Here is a 14,059-nt window from a genome sequence, read left to right on the forward strand (position 1 = left end):
CTAAGTACGCGCTCGCACACGGACGGCCGACGGCACTTCGTGGAACGCTAACTGACGACCGGACGAGACGAGCCGGACGAGCGCTCGCTCTCGCGCGGCGACGACGGCGGCGGCGGAGGCGGCGACGGCGATGATTCTCCTCCTCACCTCGTAACGATGCGCCGGAGAGACTGAATACTGAATCGCATCATGCGCAAGCCGTCGCGCGCCGCCCTGGGCCGGGGACGCGCGACGGAGCGGAGTCGGCAGGGATTTCTCTCTCGGCGCAAGATTGTATTGGTGGCGGCCTCTCGCCGGCGCCGGGCGAAACTGTTAGCCGACGTTGGTACTTGGCGTCGGTAGGTAAGAAAGTTTCCTGCCTAAAATATATGTTGGCGTATTTTATTTACAAGAACTTTGTTCTTTTTTTATTTATTATTCTTTGCGAGTTGTAAACTGTTTAAAGTGTTATGTGAATTGATAATTTTTCCCTTCGCGTGGTCGTTCAATTGGCAATATAAATATTATGTAATTTGAGATTCATATTATTATATTAAAATCTATATGCGTCTTATTTTATTTTTACTACTGCGTTTGCTTTTTTTTTACATTTGCATTTTACAGTGAACATTGGAATGCAGCTAAAGTTTACGTGGACTTCGTGCGCGAACACCTGCGAGCAGCCAATCAGCAGATGACGACAGTGCGCTTTTGGAGTTGACCACGCAGGGATTGTCTATTGTTTGCGATAGAGGAGGGAGGGGAGTTTAGTTGTCATAACCTATAATGGTGACCGAGAGTGAATGATTCTGTGCTGCTCCGTTTCTCGTTTTCCTTCTCGCGGATAGACTTGTCGCGGCGGAGTCAGCCGACATGGCCGAGTTGTTGCTAGATCCGAATATCCGAGGCTGGGTATTCCTGCCGATAGTAGTGATCACGTTTCTAGTCGGTATAATACGCCACTATGTCTCGATATTGCTCGCCTCGCAGAAGAAGGTCGAGCTTCATCAGGTGCAAGATAGGTAAATACCTGTACACACGTCGATTAACTTGGATTAAGTTTCCCGCGTGAGGCTGAATATTAATTACGACATTATAATACCTTGCAGCCAAGTCATGATACGCTCCAGACTGCTCCGGGAGAACGGGCAGTATATACCGAAAGTAGGCTTCATGACCAGGAGACATTTCTTTAACAACGAGGAGACTGGGTATTTTAAGACTCAGAAGCGTCCCCCTGTCTCCCAAAATCCTATGACCGATCCAAATATGATGACTGAAATGCTCAAGGGAAATGTGACCAATGTCCTGCCTATGGTACTGATCGGTGGTTGGATCAACTGGATGTTCTCTGGATTTGTGACAAGTACGTAGCGTGATATTATTGAATATTTATTGTATATTTATTAAGTATGATTCTTGTAACTAGATCTTTGCCTAGATTTTTTTTCAAGATTGCTTATAATTGAATGTAAATGCTTTGATTGTAGCTAAAGTGCCATTTCCACTAACACTACGTTTCAAGCCGATGTTACAACGGGGCATAGAATTAGTTACGCTGGACGCTGCGTGGGTTTCTTCGGCCTCGTGGTATTTTCTCAATGTATTTGGACTGAGGTCCATTTACACACTCGTACTTGGCGAGAATAACGCTGCAGATACCACGAGACTGGTGCAAGATCAAGTATCGGGAGCCGCGATGTCGATGCCCCCTGATCCGAAAGCAGCCTTCAAGTCTGAATGGGAAGCATTGGAGATCTGTGAACATAATTGGGCGCTACAGGGAGTAGACGTTGTTGAGCTTTTGGGTATCCAATCGAAGGCGGACTTAGCAGATAGTATATATCATCAAGGAAAAGCAAATTGATATTTAGTAATTAAATTATTTACCGTACAAATTCCCCAAAAAATATCTAATTTATTTATACGTTAAATAGCAATTTGCAGCATTTATCTGTCTGAGCTATATTATAAAGAACTCTGTTTTTTTTAATAAATAAAATGATAAAATATGATAATAGCGTATTTTAATTTTAATAAGCGATAACAATAACAATCTTAAATATAAAATTGATAAGAACAATATATTACTTTATTCTAGAAAATTACAAGTTCTCCTGAATATACAAATCTATCTTAAAATGGTTTAATTACTATTAATTATGATCACTTATTTACTTATTAAATCCTTTGTGTTAAATGGACTTTTGACACTCCATTGTGGAGTACAAGTCAGTGCGACGATGTTCCCCGCACGGCATATTTTTCCTGACTTTTTCCAGTAGGGCGAGATCAATTTCTGCTATAGCTATACCAGTTTTCTCTGCACATTGCGCTATGACGGCGCCCCAAGGATCTACAATCTGAAAACGAATGGATTCCGATTTTAATATCGTGAGAAATCTTTTAATCTCGCCGAGAAGATAAATACATATATGGATTAATTTACCATGGCATGACCCCAGCTCACTCTCTTCTTGTTGTGCGCGCCGGTTTGCGCCGCGGCTATGACATAACACTGATTTTCTATAGCTCGCGCACGCAGCATCACCTCCCAGTGCGCAGCGCCCGTCTGATATGTAAACGCCGACGGATACGTGAGAATCTGCGCTCCCATGTTCCGCAGAGTTAGCGACAATTCGGGAAATCGCATGTCGTAACACTATGTTTATTGTTAAGTTGTTGCTACGTATTTGTAATTTATATAAAGAAAATCAGGGTTTGTTCTGGTTACGAAGGATACGATGCTAAGCGCGAGCTTGCCAATCGGTGTGGGCACGGGTGGCACAATTTCAGTCCCTTTGAGCACATAGTCCGATTCCATCAGGCGTACTCCGGTATCCTTGTTATCCATGTCGAATAAGTGTATCTTTCTGTACGTGGCTACCAATTGCCCTTCGTTATTTATCAATATATGTGTATTGTAAATCTTTTCCACATCACCTGACTGAAATGATAAGCGTCTTTATATGTATCGCTAAAGAAACAATTATTCCATCTTATGTAAATTGATGTAAAACAGTAATTAAAATATTCACAGCTTCGTGGACTCCGCCTAACGATAACCAGATGTCATTTTTCTCAGCGATCTCTTTATAAGACGCAACTGTCTGTCCAGTCAAAGGTTCAGCCATAGCGACAATGTCCTTCTTATTATCAGCCAAAAAGTCGCAAGCTTCGGGAAAGAATGCTATCTGCAAGATATTATAAAGATGAATGCGAACAATATTATAGAAATTAGGCGAGAGCAGTGTTATTTCAATGTAAGATATACAGTACTATTGATTGCCGAGAATGCCAAGTGTAGTACATACCGTGGCCGATTTGCGTTTGGCCTCGGCCGCTAGCTCGGCCACAACCTCCAGATTTTTCACCTTATCAGCTATCGATCTCATTTGACATACCGCAATCAGTGGATGTGCCATTGTACCGGTGTAACGTTTCGCCGGTTGCACGCTGAAACACAACAACTTTGTTAGTTTATAAATGCGACAACGGATATGTTTTCGACATAATGAAAGGAGTAGCTCTCTTTCAAAGTATTTATCTTTCCAAATCCGCTTGAAAAGTACAGAATCCATATAATGGTTAGTTGTGAAACATACGTAAAAAAAATTAAGCGGGCCTCCTGATAACATCACGTTTCTTTTTTCATTGCATAATTTTGTTATGATAGATTAATTTCTTACCTGTAACATTTCACAGGGAATGACTGGGCGATAATGGACCACGCACGTCTCATTCTTATCGCATTGTTGACACCGTTCACTGTGCTGAATTAGCTATATACTTTATCAACGTATATTTATTGGAGTATCAGTGGGGTGACGTCGCTCAGTGATGCTGTCATATTGTCTTTGACACTGTAGCGTGTAAGAGTTTTATTTTTTTACCTTAATTACTTTTTCTTTCTCCTAGCATTTATATTTATTTCGCTTTAAAGAATTGCAACCCGCATTTGCGATGTCACTATTCGTACGGCTCACAACTGACACAACTAACCATTTTATAGATCCTGTATGTCAGTGTATGTATGTACTTCTCTCGAACGGATATTTGGGAAGATAGACACTTTGACAGTTTTGTGACTTGATTTATTACGGAAAACGTAACGATCGCCAGGCGTATATAGGCTTTCAACAACGCTTACGTAAATGTTATCTTGTGGATACTGCGAAAGATACATGAGAAGTATGTATGTTTTATTGACACAAGAGATATAACCTCTCTTTAGATTTTCTTAATGTAGTGCGGTTGTTATTGTTGCTTCTATAAATTTGCAAATTTTACACAACATTGAGTTATTTAACGTTTAATTTTGTACAAGTGCAGATAGTTATGTCGTTATAATAACTTTAAAATGTATAAGTTGTGTCTCCCAAAATTGTGAAATTAATGTAACTATAATTTGAAGTTCAACTGGCAATTTACTTATTAAAACAATCGTTTTTGATTAATTTTTATCTGAGAAAAATTGTCCTCTGAAAAAGGAAAATAACTCAGAAAATAATAGTCTATGATTATTATATATTTTCTATATATATACACATATTATATTCTAAGGTTGTTGATTAGGGTTATCAAGAAATGGAGGATGCAATATTTAAGCAGTAACGAGGAACATAAGTGGAGAATATAACAGATCTATATAGATTAATTAAGCTCCAGTCAGAATGGCAGCCATTCGACATACTTTACAAAGGGAAGTATTCACCCTGAGCGACGAAAAGCTCCTCAGCGTATGCTATGTTAGCAAAGCTTACAAGAAGAAAAAGATGAGCTTCTTGTGCCTGGCTACAACGACAGACACGCCAGGATCACTTATATTGTACCAAGTGAAGAAGAATGACAAAAATGTTTATAAGAAGAAACAATCGTGGCCTCTGAGCGATATACAAATTGTAGATGGTGTGAAAAATGATTCTATGGACATAGAGATGCATATTGACAAAGTTTACAAATGGACATCCACTACGGCACAGGAAAGGCGAACGTTTATCAGTAATTTTTATACATATTCGTGTAGCCTAGCTCAAAGGCCAGAATTCAAAAATATTCCCAAAGAGTGGCTGATTGATCCAACCGCTTTGAAGGAAAGTGACAGTATCACATTTACGCCTGGTATGTCTTTGTGTTCAATTATGTTTAATGAGTGTATAATTGTAATTGCTAATATATTTTTCATTTATGTTTGCAAACAATAATTTTTTTATGACTAATACTTCTACTTAATAGTGTAACAATTTTTAGATCTTCTGGCATCACCTATCAGTTCGGATTACCAACCTATCACCGAAAAAGAAGCTGCTGATTTAAAACAAATGATGGAAAATTGTGAATACGCTGTTTCCAACGCTGAGCTTTTTATGGAAACTCTCTCAAAAGATCTGTCTATTCTTGATGGGGTAAAGCAATAATATTTAATTTTTCTTATGAAAAGTATAATAGATGTTGTAAGTAATACGCAAGTTAATATCGCGAAATACATATTTTATTCTATTCTCACTTAGGAAAATGTACATTCGGTCTTAGCATCAGAGCAAAGAGTAACGCAATTGATGAACAGTATAGACGCGGCAATAATCGAAGCCTCTATTGTAGAAGCGCGATTAGCGTCGTACGATGAAGCGTTAGGAAGAATAAGAGAAGTTATGGCTCGAGTTGGGCAGAAAAATCAGGCTATACATACGGCGAATAACAATGCGAGACTTTTGTTGGATAAGCTAAATCTAGTGATTGTAAGTAAATAAGAATGATACAAATGATTAAATTAACTTTCTTGTTACAATTACAAAATGACCTGATATCTGGTAGAAAATATGAATCTAATTGTTCCTATTATCATATGTTTGTAAATTGTTTTCTTAAAGTCATTATGTTTTTACCTAAAGGGCTATCTATACTACAAATAAATAATAAATGTGATTACATTATATGATAAATAACTTGATATTTAAGAAATATGATATATATAGATATAAGGTATTTTTACATTAAATTTATAGAAGCGTGTACCAAGATATATGACTTTTTAATCAGAATCGCATTTTCTATCAAATCCTATATTGGTGTTATTTGAGGATAAATTGTATAATTTTCTTTCAAGTCGCAATTAGATATTTCTGCAACGCACCAACGTACCTTGAACGAAGCTGAGCTTCCAGGCGAGAGAGAAGAACTTGGCCTTGCTGGTGCGGCGCTTTTAAAAGCTATCACAGCACCTCTTCCACCGGGCTTAGATAAGCTGAGTGCTGTCACCGAACAGAAAAGGCGTTTGGACAAACTCAAAGCAAAGTTCTCAGTCATTGTTGCTAGACACTTAAACAATCTTTTTATACACTTGGTAAGTTCACAATTATTTTCAATATTGTCTCTTTTTCTTAATAATATAACATGATTATATGTATAATTAAAAGAAGAATATTGTTTTTAATTTTCTAATCAAATTGTAGGGTAACGATATTGGAGACACATCGAATTCCATGACAGATCTAATATTACCGACTCATCAAGGAGTTCATAATGAGCTTGTACCATATACCGAATTAATGCAACTGCTAAGAGCATTGGACAATAAAGCTTTTGTACAGTTAACTAAAGTATATACTGATACCATGAGCAAATTGTACAAGAGAGATCTGAAACGCTTTTTCGAAGAGGCTAAGAATAAGCTCATCAGCAAACGTGTGCAAGGTAGAGCAATAGATTTTCTGCAGTAGAATTCCAATTAATAAATAAACAATAAATAAAACAATAAGCATTTAAAAGTCTCAATTTAGACTACAATTGTATTCTGCTCTTCTTCACTGGCGCTCTACTGCGTAGCTCTATATCATTTTCTCAAATTTATATATATTAATAAGGAGGTATGTTTTTTAAGCAAATACATCAAGGTCTAGCGCTCAGAAGGGTGAAGATTTGCTCAATCCGGCGCCCATCTGTTTGCTGAGTGGTGAAGTATGGACCCCGATGGACGAAGGAAATCTTTTAGACTCTGTACTCGATTGCGTACTTTCACAGATGCAGCCAGTATGTCTCGCCGAACAAGGCTTCTGTGTCTCATTTCTTCAATTGGACTCCGTTCTCTCGCCTTCCAAAGTAAGTATATCGGTAAAATTTTATTTCAACTTGTATGACTATGAACGTCTATTGCTTTGTGCAGAGTAGCGAGATGGAGGAAGTGGAGAACGTAAGTAACGGCGCAGCAAGTCCCGGATCGGTAACTTCGACGGCAAGCAAAAGACTGGAGCGTCAGGTGAACGAGGACGTGCGCGCGACTATGGCCGCGATATTCCCGTCATTGGAAACCGAGTTGAACAACTTTATCGGATTCCTGGACAAAATCGACAGCTTGTGAGTTGGGGGTTTTGAAAAAATTATTTCGGCATGTAAAATTATCTGGAGTTTTTATCAAGCGGCTTTCAAATCATTAATACATATAATTTCTCTAATCCTTACTTTTATTATATACGTAATATATATACTGTATAAGTGTAATTGTATATTTGCAGTTGGTGCATGTATGTATTAGTGCGTTTATCACAACACGTCATGTCTGCTCAAGATACCGGATCGTTTCTATCGATGACATTCGCATCCGCTCTGATCCACGTGAAACGAGCGTTCGATAAATTCGTGCAAGCACAGCTGCAGTCCATATTATGCGACACGAAAGTCAATCGTCGACACAAATGTGGTATATTGCCATATATAGAGAACTTCGGGCCATTTGCGAGAACCGCAGAGAAAATTTTCCGCAATTCTGACAGGAAGGTTGATCTTGAAAAGTGGTACACAAAGCTTGTAAGCACTATGTTTGAGGCTATTGTTATTCACAGTCGAGAACACCACAAAACGCCACAAGAAGTTATAAAAATGGGTAATTGGAAAAAATTCAATATTTAATAAAATTGTCTAATTTTAATTACTAATAATTTTAATAATATTTGTCACACTTTATAGAGAATTTTCATCATCTCTATGACCTCCTTTCGCAACTAAAAATCTCGGTTTTGGATCACGAGCGAAAGGAAGCCAAGCAAAAATATCAGGATGCACTTCGTGCTTATGTTACGCAGTATTTTGGACGACCTCTTGAGAAACTTAATGTAAATTGCCATTTAAAAATACTTTTATGATTGCATAAGAATATGTTGAATTGAAGAACGTTTATTTTTCAGCTTTTCTTTGAAGGCGTACAAGCCAAAGTAGGGGCTGGTGTGAAAGAATCTGAAGTCAGTTATCAAATGGCCTTCAGTAAGCAAGAGTTGCGACGCGTAGTGAAGGAATATCCGGCGAGGGAAGTTAAGAAAGGTCTGGAGAACTTGTATCGAAAAGTTGAGAAGCATCTATGTGAAGAAGAGAATTTGTTACAAGTAAGTAGAACGTGGGAGAGATGTGTTTCACATTTCCCACGATTTTTGACGATAATTGCAATATAATCCCATGTGAAAAAACATGTGTGTGTGTGTGTGTGTGTGTGTGAAAATTACTTTCTTATCTATTATAATTGTTTCATTTATTTTTAATATTTTTAGGTTGTTTGGCGCGAGATGCAAAATGAATTCATCGCGCAATATAGAAACATTGAAGAACTAATCCAACGCTGTTATCCAGATAGCAATGTGACACTTGAGTTTACCATACAGGATATTTTAGAATTTTTCTCAGAAATAGCACGATCTCATTAAATTAAAATGCAATTTTCTTTTCATTATTATTTCATTTGACTTAATGTTAATATGATTATTATAACAAGTTTATATATATATGTATTTATATATAGAGTTGTAATATATAGGTAGATAAGTAATATATGTCTTTGAGTGATATACAAGGGCTATTAAAAAAGTTCCTGAACTTTATAATATTTTGGGGTTTACTTACAACTTAGTCAGCTTAGTCAGAAGGAGATAGTTGACTAAGTTGTAAGTAAACTCCAAAACAAAGTTCAGGAACTTTTTGAACAGCCGTCGTATATCAGATATTGCAATCTTTTATCATGAAAAATTGAGTAGCACTCAAACATAAAGAAGACTTATTTTAACATTACAGAGTGATAGTCAAGTGGTCAAGATTAATTTAGCTGCAATATATTATTTATATTCAAATATACGCTTTTCAATTATTGAAATTATATCATTTTTTGGTAAGACATGTATTTTCATAGAATAGCTCCTTCAAGATAAACATATTCATAAATATGAACTATTTATTGAGGAGAATACAAGTTATTGCGTGTTATACTTGCATAATAAAGTACATAACATCAACAGCTGTGTGGCCAGATTGCTTCTGTACCTATTTTTATCTAAGATTTTCTATAAATATTTATTTGCTTTCAGCAGGCTCCTCGGGTGGGAAAAAGTTGAAGAAGATAACACCTGACGTTTTTATCTGAAAATAAAGTGCAGAAATTACATATTATGCGCATCCATCTAATTTGCAAAAAATATTAAAAATATATAAAACTTAGAAACATAATGAGGTTCCATTAGGTTCCATGAGGGCGAAAAATCTAGTATAATATATATCAAGAGATATATAAGAGTAAGATCTTATAATTTGATACATTTAACATTATCTGAGTCTATATAAGTTTGATACGTACATAAGTTATGGTACTGATTAGGACAACAAGGCCAGCGATTAATTGAGCATTGTAAACCTTCTGTCTTGAGTCATAGTGGTCTTTCCACGCCCCACATGGTCCAGGTATGTCATTTATTGTCGCTGGTTTAATATCCAGTGCTTTTGAACTGCTGGAACGAGTGCCTTTAACATCGAAAAATTGCATGTTTAGATGAAAAGTACATTGTCTTATTCTCAGTTTATATACATTTATATGTTATTTTTCGATTTATGCATTTGTGCAAAGACAAACAGTCACAGTTTCAATAATGACAACCAATTCGAATAACAAATTTCTGATAAATTTGGAGTAGTTTATGCTGTAAGCAAAATATCAATGTTAAATATTTAAACAATACAATCCCAAGTCAAAGTTTTGTATCACGAAAAATCAGAAGTCAAGTCTACCAAAAAGTTGAAGTAAAAAAATAGATTCTCTGATAAATTACAAGATCTCGTAAAACAGTTTTACAAGCATTATCAATCCCTTATGATTAAAAAATTGTTACTTTGTCGAAATCTAAAGAATTGGCAGGAAACGTTGATCAAAGAATCTGTCATTAAAGATAGACGAAGGATTACATTATTTATTATCGCCGCGAGTTTGCATAGAGTAATTTAGCGGTGTGTGCAGAAACGCAGATATTATGTAAGGTACAGAGCTGATTGAACCGCGCGATAGAACGAACGGTGAGGCAAAGGAAGTCTTACCGCCTCTGACCAAGTTGCGAGCGATCGGCCGCAACACGTGATTAAGCATTTCGCCGGGATTGTCCTGCGCTCGATGCAGTCACGAAAAATCCGCGAAATGTGACACAAGACAGGTGAAATGTCGGAAAATCGGAGAGAAACACCCCTGCGAATTTATCGTGCATAGAACATAAGCGTATCCGAGAAGAGCAGTCTCTTGATAAGAGATCACGTGATCGTGAGAGATCATCCGCCATCTCGTGAGTTTGTGATGGACGGAAATGTACACGTACTGTCGATAATTAATCATGTGATAGAAACAGGCAGACAAAACCGAGCCGTCATTGTGTGTGTGTGTGTGTGTACTACCATATACATATATATATGTATGTACATACAGTAGTGGTGGACTTATATGTGTGAATATATGATAGGATAAAAAAAAAGTTTTGCCAGTTTTCGTCAAAGTCAAATAATATTGATAAATTATTTAATTATTGGATGGTCGACCGCTTTTGGCACATCCCTTTTAATTTTTTTTTTACATAACAAAATATTGCTACAGCTCTTTACTTTTCTGTGCGTTATTATCAACGAATCGTAATTTATAATTATTATAATAACGAAACGTTTCATGTGTTAATTTCATATAATTTGTATGTGGAAATTTGCGTGAAGATTTTTTTCAAATTATACCCTTCGATATATATATATTTTTTCTATAAAACGTAGAGGTGTATACTTAAATGTATTAAAAAGGAAAGAAATCTTAGACTTAACTAAAATTATAACTTAACTTATGAGCGTTGATCTTAATAATAAGTTCTACATCTATTCTAGGGACCCTGAACATAATCAGACATAAATTAAAATAATGATATGTCAGATTATCGTCTTAATCGTATAAACCGAGCGTTGAGCCGGAACGTAAATAAGTATCGATTATTTCGTAAAAATAATATAATCATCGAGGTATAAATAATATTATCCAATGTTGTGTCATGTGTAATATCTGCAACTAAATTATTTATAACATATTGTATGGCGAGAAAAAAAAAATTAAATGTAACCGCTTCACATGCACCTTCCTATTAACGCTTTTTGACACCTGTATTTATCTTAATGGGATTGTAAAGGTATCAGAGTGTGCCAGATAATGCCAATGGTTTTTTTACCCAATTTTACACATTTACATTTTTGTTAACGCCATTGATTCGGGTTCTTCAACAAATAATGCAATTCGACTTTTCTTGTACATTCCCATTGGCCTTCTCGATCTCCTTCAGTAGCGTGTGAAAAATATCTGCAACAGACTATTGAAAAACACGTTTAACGAAAATTCCGTAGTATACGCTCGAGAAAGCGGAAAGGTATCCGCAGATGTACCTCATTTTGTTTCGCACTGGTTTCTAGAAATGCCGCGTTCCAAGAGTTTGCTAAACGCTTTCCCTGATCCGTCGTGACCATACGATCAACGTACAGGTCCGTCTTGTTGCCCACTAACACGATCGGAACACTGTAAAGAAAAGGATAATGTTCGATGTGTAAAAGAGTCCAGTTCGACGAACAAAATTATGCGAACGCGTCGAGCACTCCGAGAATGCGAATACCTACTGGAGCTTTCCGGTGATGTCGAGTAATTTGTCATAAATAATTTGTACAATCTCAAAACTCTTTGAACTGGTTATGCTATACACCAGGACGTAGCCGTGGATGTCCATCGAATACTGAGTAGGAAATATACTATATTCATCCTGTCCGGACGTATCTACTAACTTGAGTTCATAATCTTGACTATTTACTCGTGTACTCTTTGTGAACGCTGTAACATAATGAAAGATCTTTGTAGTATCACTTAACGCGATGTATATTTCTACAAATTGTAGATTTCTAGAATAAAATGATAAAGATTAACAAATAGATAAAAGTGTCTCTTACTATTTTCTATCGTAGGCTCGTACGAGTCTACAAATTGTCCCTCGACAAACTGTATGCTGAGGGATGATTTACCTGTTAAACAATTGAACGTACGGCATTAGAGCGTTTTTGTACGCGTTCAAAAGTGAATAGACAAACACAAGCAATATATAAATGTGTCTTTAACAGTTACGCAATGACAAATATAAATCTAAATAATGCGCCAATGATTTGTGTCTGGTGTCGCAAAAGTTCCAGGTTACACATCCATAAAAAAAAAAGAAAGGACGCCCACACACACAAGGTGGTCTTACCTACGGATCTATAGCCCAAAATAGCTATTTTCCTCTGCTTGGGCGGCATGTTGTAGCATTTACAAACTGAAAAGCAGTAAGAATGTTCAGTGAAAGCTGATGCATAATCCAGCTAAAACCTGCGAACAAGGGAAGACTTTGTAACTATCCGGCGTAACTATCCTCCTCGCGTTCATTAGCGTCTCTCGCGGTCGTAACGGCGATAACGAATCTGCGAGCGCTATCTCACATAGGAGAAATTACAAAAGACGCAGTGTGTGTTTCCCTCCCGAGGAGAAACTGGTGCGAGCCGGGGAAAAAAAAGCGCGTGAATCAGCCCGGGTCAGCGTCGTTTACGTCACATTTACATATATATTTACGTAACGACGGACGCGTTGCAAATATGTATTTTTTTTTTTTTTTTCATTTCTCGCGCTGGCGGAGCGTTTTCCAAGCGATACGCGGCCTCTGCTCCGACGGGAAAGTAAACAACTTAACGACATTTGTTATCGGTGGTAAGCTGGGTACATACATGCTATCCGCAAGCCTGACCGATGATGGATTGGCGATCCCGCGAGAAAACGCTATGAAACGAGGAAAAAATAGAAAGAGAGAGAGAAAAGAAAGAGGAAAAGAGGAAGGATACACGCATGCACGTCGGAAGTGCGTCTTACATCGGTGCGTAGCGCCCCTTGGATTGACGAAACGGCGAACGGTTTTTCCTCGGAGGAGCCGCGCACGAATCGACGCTGATCGACGGCACCTTCGCACTTGGTGCCGGAGGGAAAATAACGTTCCGAACTACGCACCGTTTGATGCACGTACTACGGAGTAGTCCGGGAGTACGGACGCACGCGTACGCGCGCGATGCACGAAGGGAAAGAGAGAGTGAGAGGGACGGACAAAGAGGGGGGAGGGAGGGAGGGAGAGAGAGAGAGCGAGATGACGTCAATGACGTGTATATAACTCGGCGTCATGTGTCATGTATGCCTCCGCACTTAAGACCCGGCTGGCTTCCGGATGACGCGTTTGACAGTTCGACGCAGTTCGACGTTCGACGGCCGCCGCGAATTGCGGCGCGAGCCAGGACATGGCACTCGGATGAGCGGTCGGAGCAGTCGATTAATCGATCGACCGATCGGTCAAGTACCGAATATTTGCGCGTCAGCAGCTCGATCGAATGGGAGCGACGTCCGATGGAAAATCCACTGGAATTTTCGTGCCGAAAGTGCGCAATTCCGAGCGTAAAAGTGCACGCGGACCGGACGGAACCGCGAGCCGATTGCCGATTGCCCCTCCGCTTCCTTTCAGAAATTTAGACCGTGATTATACACCTTCGCGCTCGTCTCGAGCGAGAAAAGTAGCGACGAGACAGAAGATTCGACTTACACAGTTGTTTGGAGCGACATAATGACCTCGACGATTGCCCAAGCTTCACCGACGTCGCGGGGAGCCGGGAGCGCTCGGCCGCGTGACATAACCTCACTTCGCGAGAGCGCGCTGGCGAGCGTAGGCGTCGCTTGGCGTCGCTCGTCGGCGGTCGACGCCCG

At 38.5% G+C, this 14,059-nt stretch overlaps 5 protein-coding genes across 10 annotated transcripts; 2 read left to right on the plus strand and 3 right to left on the minus strand.

The window, feature by feature from the left end:
* Positions 1-632: 632 nt before the first annotated feature.
* Positions 633-1,883, plus strand: LOC112467022 (ER membrane protein complex subunit 3). Its single transcript, XM_025035454.1, has 3 exons — positions 633-1,001; positions 1,089-1,345; positions 1,470-1,883. Exons 1-3 carry the CDS (start codon positions 853-855, stop codon positions 1,844-1,846), a joined length of 783 nt encoding a protein of 260 aa, XP_024891222.1. The 5' UTR covers positions 633-852; the 3' UTR covers positions 1,847-1,883.
* LOC112467021 (deaminated glutathione amidase) lies at positions 1,648-4,073 on the minus strand. Its single transcript, XM_025035453.1, has 8 exons — positions 3,982-4,073; positions 3,669-3,842; positions 3,294-3,435; positions 3,018-3,173; positions 2,723-2,926; positions 2,429-2,641; positions 2,158-2,342; positions 1,648-1,737 (listed from the first exon to the last, which is right to left on the minus strand). The coding sequence occupies exons 2-7, from the start codon at positions 3,719-3,721 to the stop codon at positions 2,175-2,177; spliced, it is 936 nt and encodes a 311-aa protein (XP_024891221.1). The 5' UTR covers positions 3,722-3,842; positions 3,982-4,073; the 3' UTR covers positions 1,648-1,737; positions 2,158-2,174.
* A 2-nt stretch (positions 4,074-4,075) lies between these two features.
* On the plus strand, positions 4,076-8,704 carry LOC112467020 (exocyst complex component 1). The gene is made up of 12 exons (XM_025035451.1): positions 4,076-4,170; positions 4,555-5,100; positions 5,230-5,384; positions 5,490-5,717; positions 6,086-6,322; positions 6,432-6,672; positions 6,860-7,077; positions 7,142-7,332; positions 7,491-7,858; positions 7,942-8,087; positions 8,160-8,354; positions 8,517-8,704. Exons 2-12 carry the CDS (start codon positions 4,653-4,655, stop codon positions 8,667-8,669), a joined length of 2,580 nt encoding a protein of 859 aa, XP_024891219.1. The 5' UTR covers positions 4,076-4,170; positions 4,555-4,652; the 3' UTR covers positions 8,670-8,704.
* Positions 8,705-9,157: 453 nt separating this feature from the next.
* Positions 9,158-10,517, minus strand: LOC112467023. Its single transcript, XM_025035455.1, has 3 exons — positions 10,321-10,517; positions 9,590-9,753; positions 9,158-9,375 (listed from the first exon to the last, which is right to left on the minus strand). Exons 1-3 carry the CDS (start codon positions 10,367-10,369, stop codon positions 9,310-9,312), a joined length of 279 nt encoding a protein of 92 aa, XP_024891223.1. The 5' UTR covers positions 10,370-10,517; the 3' UTR covers positions 9,158-9,309.
* A 764-nt stretch (positions 10,518-11,281) lies between these two features.
* LOC112466989 (GTP-binding protein Rheb homolog) lies at positions 11,282-13,985 on the minus strand. 6 transcript variants are annotated; one of them, XM_025035389.1, is made up of 6 exons: positions 13,184-13,740; positions 12,531-12,596; positions 12,238-12,309; positions 11,914-12,121; positions 11,686-11,815; positions 11,282-11,612 (listed from the first exon to the last, which is right to left on the minus strand). In XM_025035389.1, exons 2-6 carry the CDS (start codon positions 12,577-12,579, stop codon positions 11,523-11,525), a joined length of 549 nt encoding a protein of 182 aa, XP_024891157.1. In that variant the 5' UTR covers positions 12,580-12,596; positions 13,184-13,740; the 3' UTR covers positions 11,282-11,522. The 6 variants fall into 6 exon arrangements, with proteins under 6 accessions (XP_024891157.1, XP_024891154.1, XP_024891156.1 ...); XM_025035386.1 differs by having other exon boundaries at positions 12,531-12,649; positions 13,184-13,595; XM_025035388.1 differs by lacking the exon at positions 13,184-13,740 and adding an exon at positions 13,042-13,099 and having other exon boundaries at positions 12,531-12,649.
* Between the last annotated feature and the right edge of the window lie 74 nt (positions 13,986-14,059).

This window comes from Temnothorax curvispinosus, unplaced genomic scaffold (genome assembly GCF_003070985.1).
Source record: "Temnothorax curvispinosus isolate PA1 unplaced genomic scaffold, ASM307098v1 QBEX01016800.1, whole genome shotgun sequence".
NCBI classification, from domain to species: Eukaryota; Metazoa; Arthropoda; class Insecta; order Hymenoptera; family Formicidae; genus Temnothorax; species Temnothorax curvispinosus.

Bases quoted from the DNA above. Each gene is read 5' to 3' on its own strand.
- LOC112467022 (XM_025035454.1), top strand. From the start codon at position 853: ATGGCCGAGTTGTTGCTAGATCCGAATATCCGAGGCTGGGTATTCCTG. The intron at 1,002-1,088 runs GTAAATACCTGT...AATACCTTGCAG, and splicing joins CTTCATCAGGTGCAAGATAG to CCAAGTCATGATACGCTCCA. The intron at 1,346-1,469 runs GTACGTAGCGTG...CTTTGATTGTAG, and splicing joins GTTCTCTGGATTTGTGACAA to CTAAAGTGCCATTTCCACTA.
- LOC112467021 (XM_025035453.1), bottom strand. From the start codon at position 3,721: ATGAGACGTGCGTGGTCCATTATCGCCCAGTCATTCCCTGTGAAATGT. The intron at 2,927-3,017 runs GTGAATATTTTA...TTATCATTTCAG, and splicing joins TAGGCGGAGTCCACGAAGCT to TCAGGTGATGTGGAAAAGAT. The intron at 2,343-2,428 runs GTAAATTAATCC...ATTCGTTTTCAG, and splicing joins TGAGCTGGGGTCATGCCATG to ATTGTAGATCCTTGGGGCGC.
- LOC112467020 (XM_025035451.1), top strand. From the start codon at position 4,653: ATGGCAGCCATTCGACATACTTTACAAAGGGAAGTATTCACCCTGAGC. The intron at 5,385-5,489 runs GTAAAGCAATAA...ATTCTCACTTAG, and splicing joins ATCTGTCTATTCTTGATGGG to GAAAATGTACATTCGGTCTT. The intron at 8,355-8,516 runs GTAAGTAGAACG...TAATATTTTTAG, and splicing joins AAGAAGAGAATTTGTTACAA to GTTGTTTGGCGCGAGATGCA.
- LOC112467023 (XM_025035455.1), bottom strand. From the start codon at position 10,369: ATGCTTAATCACGTGTTGCGGCCGATCGCTCGCAACTTGGTCAGAGGC. The intron at 9,754-10,320 runs GTAAGACTTCCT...TCGATGTTAAAG, and splicing joins TCGCAACTTGGTCAGAGGCG to GCACTCGTTCCAGCAGTTCA. The intron at 9,376-9,589 runs GTACGTATCAAA...CTTTATTTTCAG, and splicing joins TAATCAGTACCATAACTTAT to ATAAAAACGTCAGGTGTTAT.
- LOC112466989 (XM_025035389.1), bottom strand. From the start codon at position 12,579: ATGCCGCCCAAGCAGAGGAAAATAGCTATTTTGGGCTATAGATCCGTA. The intron at 11,816-11,913 runs GTAGGTATTCGC...TTTTCTTTACAG, and splicing joins GACATCACCGGAAAGCTCCA to TGTTCCGATCGTGTTAGTGG. The intron at 11,613-11,685 runs GTACATCTGCGG...GTTTTTCAATAG, and splicing joins CCAGTGCGAAACAAAATGAG to TCTGTTGCAGATATTTTTCA.